Source organism: Crocodylus siamensis, chromosome 15, assembly GCF_052110815.1.
Source record: "Crocodylus siamensis isolate JL-2025a chromosome 15, ASM5211081v1, whole genome shotgun sequence".
Lineage (NCBI taxonomy): Eukaryota > Metazoa > Chordata > Crocodylia > Crocodylidae > Crocodylus > Crocodylus siamensis.
Genome location: NC_143409.1, coordinates 32,724,218 through 32,736,805, shown reverse-complemented (window position 1 = coordinate 32,736,805; position 12,588 = coordinate 32,724,218). Strand labels below are relative to the sequence as shown.

General features: G+C 42.2%; 1 protein-coding gene across 1 annotated transcript in view; it reads right to left on the bottom strand.

The window, feature by feature from the left end:
* VPS13C (vacuolar protein sorting 13 homolog C) overlaps positions 1–12,588 on the bottom strand; it is a 157,731-nt gene that overhangs the window by 68,094 nt on the left and 77,049 nt on the right. The window contains exons 38-45 of the mRNA XM_090030191.1: positions 11,086–11,165; positions 10,223–10,282; positions 9,328–9,490; positions 8,254–8,370; positions 6,620–6,723; positions 5,556–5,723; positions 4,481–4,785; positions 363–507 (exon numbers count right to left, since the gene is read on the bottom strand). Of these exons, the coding sequence (XP_089886317.1) occupies positions 363–507; positions 4,481–4,785; positions 5,556–5,723; positions 6,620–6,723; positions 8,254–8,370; positions 9,328–9,490; positions 10,223–10,282; positions 11,086–11,165 (1,142 nt within the window). The remainder of the gene's footprint in view (positions 1–362; positions 508–4,480; positions 4,786–5,555; positions 5,724–6,619; positions 6,724–8,253; positions 8,371–9,327; positions 9,491–10,222; positions 10,283–11,085; positions 11,166–12,588) is intronic.

Here is a 12,588-nt window from a genome sequence, read left to right as displayed (position 1 = left end):
AAAGAACAGAACAATCTGGACAGCCTGTAGCAATTGCTCCAAGATTAAATTTCATCACACTTATGCACGCCCCCCCACCCAATAAATAATTTGAAAAAAAAAAAAAAAAAAAAAATCACTAAGCATTATACATCCTGCTACACAGCTACAACCTAGCACAAAGGTAATCATATCTGGAAACAAAAATCAAAATTCAAAGTGTACATGCTGCTATGTACCCAAAGCACGCACACATGCACACACACTTCTTTTAAGCATTGAGAATTTAAACGGTCAGTCTGACTGAATCTGTTGACTAATCCATACATATAACCACAACTTGAAAAATACATATATATTTTATAAAATTGATACAGCGTTACCTCCATAGATTTTAGGTCTCCTTTGATTCCAATTGCTGGAATTTGATGATACCAAGTTGCTGCTAAATTTCTCTGGACTGATAAAACCAGATTAACTGGCTGCAAAATTTCAATATCTGGTTGAGAACCAGTCAATGTAATACTCCTATAAGAATAGGGAAAATTAGAACATCTACACAATCTGGCATATACTTCTGTTTCCACTTCTTCACAAATAGTTGAGGAATTAGGAGGAAAAGCAACAGGTGAGAACCTAGATATCTGTATAGGAATTTATTATTAGCAGATTAAGATACCTTAGAGCATCCTTCTCCTTATTTTGAGGGAGTACAACTTCTTGGCTTTCTTAAATCTGCTTCAATATTTTAAGCAGTTTTATTTTAATGTTGTTAGTAGAAGGATACAATGGTTACTATTAATAAAACATTTCCATAATCATGCAGTATTAGATACTGTGCAAAAAACGTTTGCTTTCTGCCAGCAAGCCGTGTGGTCAGGCCAACATACAGAATGCATGGAACAGCCAAGTGAACTGGATTGTGGTTTGAGAAGAGTGCTGGTTTAGACATGCGAGCAGACAGATAGGGCCTGTGAGTTCGACTGTGACGTGTTTAGAAAGTTGCTATAAATGGTGGGGCCTGGAGTTCCCACAAAGGATCAGGGCCCTCCCATCCTGGGTGCTGCCCAGACAGAGAAGGCAGCAACCCTTCTGGGGAATACTTAAATCTTTTTACGTTGATAGGCAGTAGCGAGCAAGAAACATCTGCAATCAAAGATTGTGAAAATTTTCTTTACAAGCGCATTTTGAAAAACTTTAGGCTCTTTAGTGTGACCCTCTCAATCTCTGACCATTATCCTCGAGGAAAGCAGCCTTGGAGTTAAAAATTCAGGAAGTGTAAGTGATTTGAAACTGAGGGCTGTGGTTCTGTGGAACACTGGGCTATATTACTGTGGAAAAGAAGGCTATATACAGGCTGCCAATGGTAATCTTATGTAGCGTTTAGATTATGGCTTTTATGGAGTGGTTTGGAGAAGGATGATCCTGCCTCCGAGCAGGGCACTGGACTAGATGACCTCTGGAAGTCCCTTTCATCCCTGATCATAGAACAGTAGTCTCCAGCATTCCTACTACAAAGAATTCTAGTATGAAGCAGCATATTTCTTTGAATTTTACACACATAAAATACATAAATGTGGCTGTGGTACATTACTTTGTTGAGCAAATAGTGATTATGCTTATAAGATTACAAGTTAACCTTACATTAATACAATTTTTTGCCACAACGTGCAAGAACTCCAAAAACTTTTCATAAATTTCTTACCCACATAGAGCACATCCACACAAGCACGTACGTGTGTTTTGCAGCATCTCAAAGCCCTTTCAGATGCTGCAAGAGTCATGCGCAGGAACGAGAAAACGTTCCCCACACTGCAAATTTGCAATACGTGGGCAAAAATCAGACCCCTGGATATAGGGGTCAAAAAATCACAGCGGAAAAAAGGGCAGGGCACAGTCCCACACCATGCCCTGAGACAACTGGACACTTGGTTCTCCACAGAGAAGTTCTGGTAGCCAGCCAGAGCGTCTCCGTGGTTCTGCCCTTTCCCCAGTGCTGAAGCACGCTGCCTGCAGCAACTGGGACCTGGGCTCCATACCAGGTAAGTAAGGGAAGCTGGAGAAGCAATGGGGACTACTGAGAGTGCAGGAGACCGTGGAGGGGCAGCTAAGGAGGGGTGGGTCTACTGGTTGTCCCCCCACATGGATCCAGCCCCCCACTCACCTCCCTGATCAGCTGCAACCCTCTGCTCAGCCTGCACCTGGCTCCAGCCACCCAGCTCAGCCCAAGACTGGGTGCAGCCCCCTGCTCACCTCCCTTGCAGCTTACCAGCAACAGCAGCCACATGGTGGGGGGTGTAGCATAGCTTAGTCCATCACCAGATATCTGCACAGCCTCTGCCACAGCGTGCTGCTGCAGCCCAGCTCAGCATGGTGCCGCACAGGGCCATGTGCTTACAGGCAGCCCCAGCCTCTCACCCAGGGCTGCGCACTGCTCACTGGCCCGGATCCTGCATGCATGTGCACTGCGCTATCTGGCCAGGCCACTTCTGTGCGTGCAGGACCCAGGCCAGTGTGGCCAGCAGACCCCACAAGCAGCACGCAGACCTGGGTGACAGTGTGGATACTTAGCCGCACTACCCGCTGCTGTGCAGGGGGGCTGTGCCACAACACCAAGTATGCGGCTACTGTTGCTGATAAGCTGCGGGGCGGGGGGGTTGCAGCTGAGCAGGGAAGTGTGAGGAGGCTCCAGCTAGGTGGGAGGCATGCAGGGGGGCTGGAGCTGAGCAGAGAGGCAAGCAGGGGGCTGCACGTGATCACAAGCCGAGCAAGGGGGCTGGAGCCAAGCAGGAACGGGGCTACATCCAGCTGCAGGCCAAGCAGGGAAGCTGGAGCTGGAGTCACGCAAGGGGGCAGCCGACGGACTCACTCCTCCCGAGCTATCCCCCATACCTTCAGTAGTCTGCACACCCTCTCCTCCAGCTTCCCTGCACCCCCTACTTACCTGGCACAGACCCCCGGTCCCATTCGCTTCAAACCCAGTGGGGGGCATGTAGACCCACCCCTCCTGAGCAGCCCCACCTCAGTCTCCTCCACACCCACACTCCCCACACCCCCAAAACCCCTTCACCTACATTCCTGGTCCTGTGGGGCAGGAGTGAGGGAAATGGGGCAGAGGGTAAGTTGTGGGTTGAGAGCAAGGGGCAAGGGCAGGAGCAGTGCAGTGGCATAAATCAGTGCTGCTCAACACTGCACATCCTGGTGAGCTAAGGGGGTAGGGGCAGCTCTGATTTTTCTATCACAGAGAAGCCTGAAGTCAATGCCAAAAGTGTATAGATAATTAGAAATTATTTTATTATGATAGAAGCACTGGTAGGCTTCCAAGATGCTTTACACATGTAAATATATCAATAAAACATTGCCCAACTGAACCATCTTATCTATCTGTCTTTTGCTTTAAATTGTGGAGGAACATGGATTTGGGGGCTATTTTAAAGAGTGAATTTGGGATTTTTTTTTTCAGAGATTTTGCAGGTTTTAAATAGGCAACACCAGAATTCCCACTAATGAGACAAGTAACAGGAGCCAGGAAGAGGAGCCTGCTCAGGGCTGGCACCTGGGACTCAGCTGGAGGTGCCCGACTTCCCAGCCACTTGGGGCCAGGAAAATGCAATTTGACAGTTCAAAGCAGGCCATTACATGCTACCCATACACTACCCATACATCTTATGGGTGATAGCTGCTCAGATGGCTGGGCAGGGGCACACATGGCAGCAGTGCAGCACAAAAGCAACTGTGCAGCCACAGTCCACTGGCAGCTGGCCCAGAGGGGCAGGTGCCTCTACTGGCTGTGCAGTCACCATCCAGGTCTGGCAGGCGCACAGCCTTGGGGCCACATGCTGTCACCAGTGGCAGCAGGTCACAGCCAGGCAGCATCCCCCACTGCCAAACTGCTGCAGTGGGTAGAGGGTGCAGGGAACTCAGGGCTGCTTTACCTGTCAAGATGGCACAAGGGCTAGTGCACCACATCCCCAGAAGGTGCCCTGAGCTACTTGCCTGGGCAAGTTTTTATACTGCTGAGGCCAGCACAAGTGCTAGCCCTAAGCTCTAGCTCCCCCTGGCTGCAGATCCAGGAGGAGCCAGGCAGGATTATTTTGCCCCAAGTAGCACAATTTGCCCCACACCAAAGAGCGTGTCCAGGCACATGTGCTAAAGGCAAAAAGTCCCAGCTCAAATTTGTACCGCTTCTACCTGAGCTGCTACAAGTGCACATGCTTGCATGTGTGGACACACCCATACAGACTACAATTTTTTCTATAAATTTACTCCTTTCAGGAAACCTAGAAATTCCAGACTTGTATTCCCCTAGAAAGCAGGCTGAACTCTGCCTTTTGTTGACTAGGACCTACCCTGTCCATATAATAACCATTTAGAAATTGCATTTTGCAAGGTAAAAGCCTTTTCCTGTTGCACACTGAACAGCCTGCTAACTTCTGAACTTAAAAAGTTTTCCAGTATTAACATCAACCCCAAATATAAATGGAAACTCAATAATTTATACCTTGATAGTTTCAGATGAGTTAGCTGCACATCCATGTTGTCAATGACTGGAGGAAGAGAAGAATTATCCATGGAGACCAATTTAAATTCATTCTGAACTCTGATTAAGCCAAGATCAGCTAGCAAAGCGTTACGGGACACTGAGGACTCAGGGACTACGATAACTGGAGCTTTCAAGTTGATGTCCATTGAAAGACGGAAACTCTTCTTGGCAAAATCTTTCATGCTAGAGGCAGCTTTTTCAGCAGCCTGGACAGTGGCAGTACTTAGGGCTTCCTTTGCTGCTTGGAAATTGTTTAGGAAATTCTGTTGGAAGACGATAATGTCTTATACAACAAAAAAATGGCACTTCAGAAACTAACAACACAGTTTAGTAAGAAATCTGCAGCATACTTTAATCCATAAAACAGCAAAAAAACAGGTACTTACTCTGGGCAGAATAGGAAGTAAAATAAATGAACCAAAACAAAATAAACCAACCAAAAACCCACAACTCTAAACTAAGGAAGAAACTGTACAGAAAGCATTAGAAGAAATCTTCACTTCCTAATGAGTTCATTACAGCTTAAATTATTAAGTAGATTAGTTTTTAGTCTATGATGTGTAGGCCAAAATATAATCAATACAGCATACAGTCAAAGTTCTTAAAAACGTACCTAGTTTCACAAGACAATGGCCTAATACAATTTTAGCTTTCCTATACTCCATTTCAACAGTAATGGAAACATTCAACTAGAGCAGAATATGTTGTTTATATTCACAAATTACAAGTAATTATTTTTTTTTTTTGCTGACTAGATATCAACACAAACTGTTTGTGACAAATTTCAAGGTCAAATTATTTGCTAAACTGCAAAGTCATGTGGTGTTACTTGCAGTTTCTCTCAAGTCTTTCCCTCTTTGTTATTCTATCACTGAGCAGTTACAGCTTAAATGCCATCACTTCTTGGTGATAAATTTCTGTTGGATATTTCTATCACTATGGAATAATTACAAGTAATTAACAGAAACTGAAAATAAACATATACCAAGTTATAGTAAATGCTGATGAAAAGAAATAAAAGCTCAAGTCTTACCAAAAGTGACATGAAGAATTTGTGGAGATATACTATCTGAATGCAGCCGACTTTCAGAGATACTTTGCCATCTACCTTAGACATATCAGTATATGCTTCTCCTGCAGTAGCATCAGGATAAAGGAACATTTTGAGCCGAAACACCTCATCTCCCATTATGGAGACAACCTGAAAGAATTAGATTAACCTACTGTATTACTTCTATAAACTTAGCATTCCTCTGAAATAACTTGCAACAGTAGACTAGTAATCCTAGAGTATTTTTTCAAGTTCTATTGCATTTAAAGCATCACATTTATATCAGAATCACTATTTAAAGTATTACAGTAAAATCTCCGCTACCTGGCAATTATCTGGAATTTCCAGCCGGCTGCAGAGAAATGTTTACATGCCACGGCAATTGCCACCACCCACCACCTTGTGCTGCTGCCACTCTATGGGCAGCTGCCACCACACCCCTCCCTCCCCAGCTCCATGTGCAGCCACCACCCCCAGACCCTCAGGTCATCTGAAAACCTCTACTGGAGGTTTTTAGATAACTGGAATTTTTACGTAACTGGCAATCCCCTTACCCTGGACATACCGGATAACAGAGAGACTTTACTGTACATTTGTCTTCCATAAACCATAATCAAATGCATTAAGCCTGACTCAACCCCCAGTCCACAGGCTCCACATCATCCAGACCATAGGGCTCCCCACTCATCCAGAAATTTGGCTGCAAGGGGAATGGTTGCACGACACTCCTACTACCAAATCTCTAGAACCACGGAGAGCCCAGGCCTTGCATGCTGGATCTGGCAACTGATTCCAGCACACACAGCTGGGTGGGGGCAGTGCATAGCTCCTTAAGATCCAATCCCAGTATGCGGGAGGTGGGTGGCACACAGAGTTGGGAAGTGGCAGTAGCAGGCCCCCAGAACCCAAATCTGGCCTGAAGATGGGCACTTTGCCACTTCTGGCCCACACAGCCAAAAAGGTTGAGCACCACTGCATTAAAGTGACGGTTCTCTGTAGTTGTATTAAAACTAGTTTTGTTTCACTATTTACATTGTAGAAGTCACCTTTTTATGAATGGTACTTGGATCAACATTTGTAATGATGATGTCCTCAAGTCTGGAAAAAACCTTTATTTTTTTAGTTTTTACAGAAACTGATGCATCCATTCCTAGGGGAAAGGAGAAAAAGCTCAAAGTTAATTCAGAGTAACAACAGGTTGTTACTATGTTGCAAGAAACATACTGAAGTGCTTTTTGAAATCCTTTTATATTAGAAACTAGGGATGTGCAAAGCTTTGGGTACTAATTCTATACTACTACTAATTCTAACAGTACTCTTTCCTGCCATGGCAGGGGGTCAGACTAGATAATCTACTCAGGGCCCTTCCGACCCTAAACACTATGAATCTATAATTCGATTCAGAGGAAATTCAGCCCAATTCGGTGGCTGAATCTCGGAATCAAATCAGGAGACCAATTAAAAAGGCCTGAATCAATTCAGAGCTCTCCGAATTAATTCAGAAAAGATTCGGAGAGCTTTGGCGATTCAGGCACCCCCCACTCACTGCATCAGGGAGCTGGATCCAGACTCCACGCTGGTAAGTAGAGAGCAGAGGAGGGAGGGGACCATGGGGGGATCCCTGCCAGGCCCCATCCCCTGCCTGCTCCCCTGCCAATAAGAGGGGGCAGGGGATGGGCCCGATTCAGAGATTTGGATGATTCGGCAGTGGTCAAATCTCCAAATCAGATTCAGCCAAAAAAAAAAAAAAAGACAGTGATTTGAAAAATTGCCAAACTGAATCACTGTCCCCCCAGAATTGGCCAAATCTAAATCTGAAGTAAATACTAGCCACTTTGCACAGGCCTACTAGAAACTCTTAATATGCAAGTGCATTTCTTACTGAGTTTTAAACAGAGGAAAAATGCTTCTTAATTTACTCTGAGCCTCTTGCCTGATCATTTAAGCATTAAAATGTAAAACTAACTCTGCAGAAGTATACTGATCCAAAAGGTGCTAACACCTGGGTTGTCATCCCTGGCTTGTCATCCAGTCTGTGGAGCTCCCCACAGGTCTGTAAGCATGCACAGCTGTAGTCCTACATGTCAGAACCAGCACTTGGGGAAGTATGAGGCCCAACTGCAACACACAGAGCCGGGGGGGGGGGGGCGTGGGGTCCCAGCACACTGATTGCAGCACATGGGGCTGGCTGGGGACAGCCCAGTTTGGATCCAAGCCTGCAGGCCTGATCCTGGGACATGGAATCTGATTTTGCCTACTGACTGACCCTGCTCCACACATTTGACCCAAGAGCCAAAAGGTTGAGCACCACTGTACTAGTCAGATGACAGAAGTATCTCAGTATTTAAAAAGGCTTAAGTCTGACCTACTTCTAATAAGTGAGTGACTAGATTATTTGGTTTTGGTTTTTGATTTGCTTAAATAGATGAAAATCTTGTGCATCTTTACTTAAGTGGTTTCCTTCCTTACATGCAACTTGGCTGCCTTAAGCATTTCATTTATGTCTAGTTCTGCTGTGTCCTATGATGGAAGTTAACAGATATTGAAACATTCCTATATAGCAACTTTCATTGTGCATTACAGCTGTTACTTTAGCTCTTCAGAACTAATGAGGAATAGAAACAAAAATAAATGTATATCTCTATATTCAACTATTTGTAGCACTAAGTTCATAACTTACCTTTTATTCTAATATCTGCAATGTTACAGTTCTGATCACAGACAAAAACACTGAATGCATTCAACTTTGCAGTGAGTTTCAAGTCATATGCATCATCATGGGATGAACTACTAGATACTGAATAGCAAAAAACACAAAACCATAATCAGAGACCACAGGCATCACAGCAGCATAACAGGTGTTTCGTATGTATGCACTGCTCAAAAGTTATCTAGTGAAACCTTTGAACAAAGTGACATTTAGCTTTTTTAATAGATGCAAGCATTCTATACAGTCATGCTAGTGGGAAACAATATTGAGGCAGGCACTTATGAAAAGTGCAGTATTAGGCCAAGGTAATCTGTGACAAGGTTTGGTGCAACAGCTGGAACATCACAATAATTATGTATTCTCTCTGCAACACTGATAAGTTACAAAAATTAACAACTTTGCCCTTTAAAAATTTTCACAAGGTCTAAGTCCCTGAGATATGAAAAGTAGAAAGAATGGTCTCAAAGCGCAGTTGAGAACATTTTCCCATAATTTACTAGGAAAACACCTACTTACACTTTATCAAAATACTGCTTTTCGTATTTCTAAGAAAGGAAGTTGCAGAGAAACTCATGTTAATCATGTGAATCGTCAATTGGTTAAGAAGTTATCTATCTGGCTAATGGAGAGGATATCCAAGTGCAAAGGATGATATAGAACTTCATTAATGAATTACCTTAGGTCTAGTAAAGCAAGGTTTAGAGTTTTGATGAAACACAACATAGGGAAACTGCAAAATGAAGATATTTCTTCTAGAAAAATTACTCAATGCAAGTAGCTACAAAATTATAAAGTGTTTAACAAATAATTAAAAATAGCCATCTTTAAAACAGTAATTACTGAGAATGTGACCTTTCTACACTTAAAATATAATATTGTTATTTAGGTGGGGTGTTTTTTTTTCCCCCCCACATGTAGCCAGCCCAGGAGTTCTGCTTTGCTAACAAGAGTACAACACTGTTGCTTAATAACAGCAGTGATTAACCAAAATCTAGTGTTATTAAGCTACCAGTAACAGATGAGGAATTGCTATAGTCACTGTACCTGGTTTGAGAATATTGGTTTTTTGATCACCTATTTGAGGTCTTTGAACAGATGCTTTATCAATGCTGGGAAGGCCACTTGATGGAACACTGTATGTGAAAAAGTTTAAAATAGAAAGCAAGGCTTCTGTGTGGAGTAACAGATCCAGACATGAGAAGGACACCTTAAACATGGGAACAAAGGAAAAAAAATATGCCCTCTTACAATTTATGACATTGGTCCATTTTACATTCAAAGAGTTATTTCAAAATTATCTTCACTGAAATTAAGAGAAAATTACTTCCTGTATGTAAGGCGCATTTCTGGATATAGAATGGTATGGTAAATGCATACAAAAGAAAGGGACCAAAATATTACCATCCTACTTGCCTTACCAATCACTGTCAGAACAGTGAGGGAGAGACAAGCTCAGTCAAAAGATGAAGTGTCAGTGAATATCAGAAACACCAAATCTAAGCCCACACAGCTTTCCCTATGCTGAAGCAACTGCTAATTCTATTGACAGCCACTGTCCCTCTGTCTTTACTATCACTGAGGTATCCCCTATATAACCCAGTAACTGCCATATGGCAAGTTGGGTGTGAAGCAATAAATTGCTTCAGCAACTATACCTTTATAATAGGCAACCTTACACCAGTCCCTGTTTTCTAACAAGGAAAAGCCTTGCTTGCTTCAAAAACAAGCTAAAAGAGGGCAGTGAAAACAGCTATAAACAAGGGATGTTAACAAGGTACTTAACAATTTTCACTTGAGTCACATTTTGGGAACAGAATGTTTTCACAATTGCAGATATCAGTTCCAGTTAGCTCAGTAATTTGGTGTTCCATCCCATATCAAAACGTTGTATCAGAGTATTAAAGACTTTACAAATTTGGGAATTATTTCTTATACTTACATTTATTGCTTGCTTGGTATTTTTGTAAGTTGTGTTAAAGTCTGGTCCATCTGCATCAGCCTATTGAAAAAATAGAGATAATCAAGACTGAGGCACACAAATTCATGTTCTTAAGCAGATGAAGTAAAATTAAAAACTGGAATTAAGATGCAAGATAACAAGCACAAGCATAAGCAAACATTATAATATTATTATGAAAGTAAATCCTCCATTACTTGAAGTCTGAATTTTGAAGACTGTGTCTTTCTAAAGAATATGTTTTAGTGCAACAGATAAATGGGTTCTATCCATTGAATTCAATGAATAAACACTGATGAAGTTGTGTGACCCCTGCACTTGGGCAACTAAGTGAGATAGCATTTCATATACCCATGCTGCTTAATAATACCTAGTACCTCCCCAAAGGATATTTGAACTTCCCTTTTTGTAAAGTTTACATTGTCCGTCTATCCTTTCTAAAAGGTTACCTTAGTCTATTCTCTACAATCTGTTGGTGAGGCTGAGCCTGTGCTACAACTACTACCACTCCTTTGGGATAAAAATGTTCCATCCAAAATATTTTTACTTGAGAAGACTGAAGATCTTTGTTCCCAACAAAAAGGACACATTCAATCATTTTGAAAATGGACTGGTTTCTATGACTTCAACTGACCTTCTGGTCAGTGTGTACTACAAACTAATAAGCAGGATTGGAATAAGGAATATCATCAAAAAGTACCCAGCACAGGATTTTGTGATTTAGCCCTTAATCCTGCAAATATTTCTGTTTATGGTTAAAACTGAATGATTGTTAAACATTTGTAAGATCAAAGCATAAACTTTATTTAAAAACTTGTCCAAGTAAAAAAAAAAAAAAATAGAACCTTTATGTATTCCATTTTCAGAAGATGTTCAGCAGTTTCATTTGCAGAGTTAATAATATAAAGAGGCTCTCCCCTTGAGTCTGTAGAGGAAATGTGATGCATACATTTATTTTATTTGAAATCCCTTTAGTCTACCACGTTTTACATATCCACAGAACTGATGCAACTGTGATGTGACTAAACTTTTTAAAAGTTCAAGTAAAGCATCATGAGAAACAAGGACAGTAGTACCCTTTTGGTTTAAAGCAGGCAGATTAAAGAACTAATTAGAAAAATAATATTCTATTTAACTTCTTAATCAAAACTAAGTGTTGGCCATAAAAAAAAATTTACAAAATAAAAAAAGTTTAACTGAAAGAGAGAGGTATGACCTTACTGATAGCCTTCCACCCCATTATATCTGATAGTAACACAGTACACATCTTTTTTTTTCTTAGCAGAAAAATGCAGTTACTTCTTAGGTATTTCAGTTGTAATACATGTATATCTTTTCCAACCTAAGGCAGGCAGAGGGCAAAATTCTTCCTTCCCATCTTAAATTTAATCATTATTTTTTCCTTTTAATTTAAGGAACACAAGCGGAGGCTAGAATTTGAAACTGCACATGTAAAACTTTTACAAAGCAATGTTGTGTTTGAAGGTGTTGGAAAAAATGGATCTCATTTTTTTTCTGAAGGAATAGAACAAAAGTATTTTTCTTTGCATGCTTAATTGCCCAAAAAGGTTGTATAATTAAATGCAAGACTGAAGGCTTGTTTTTCATTGTTTCCTCAAGCAACAGTTCAAGTTTCGCCTCCAACACCACCCACACAAATGTCTCTCAACATAAGTTATGCTTACACTCAAACTAGATGAAAGTGCATGCAAAGCTCTACTATAGGCCAACAGTCTGAATTACAGTTCATGGGCTACTTAGGGCCGGGCGGCCGAGGCACTTAGGGTGCTGACAGACGTGCAGCTCCCAGGTCTAATTCATGGTGCTTCACAGAAAACACTATGAGTTAGACCAACCCTCCTGACCCAGCAGATGTTCACTGTTGAATCAGGAGGGTGGAGCATGGAGCTCCATTTTGGAGCTAATTGAGCAAGAGAGGCTATATATCTGCAGCATCTTTCCCTAGCACCCCACCCTCCCCCCCGCTCTGGTGCTGACTCAGGATGGAAAGGGGAGAATGAAGGGGAGTGAGGTCTATTCTGGGGTTTATGCAGCCTGTGCTGCCGGGGAGGATTGCAGCCCCCTTACCTGGGACTAGACAAAGCCCAGACAAACTCCCTACCCTCCCTTCCATTGTGAAGACAGCACTGGGGATGGGACTGGGCTGCTTTAGCCAAGCTCTGCTCCTGGTCTGCACTAAGAAAAGTTAGTGAAGGCACTCTGCTTCTGACTTCCATTTAATGAGGGTTCATTTGCCGTGTGATCTGGCACTTTTCAAGCACTTTACAGCCATGAACTTCTGTCAGGGTGCAACTGTAGAACGTGGCCAATTGTGCAACAAAATGTCA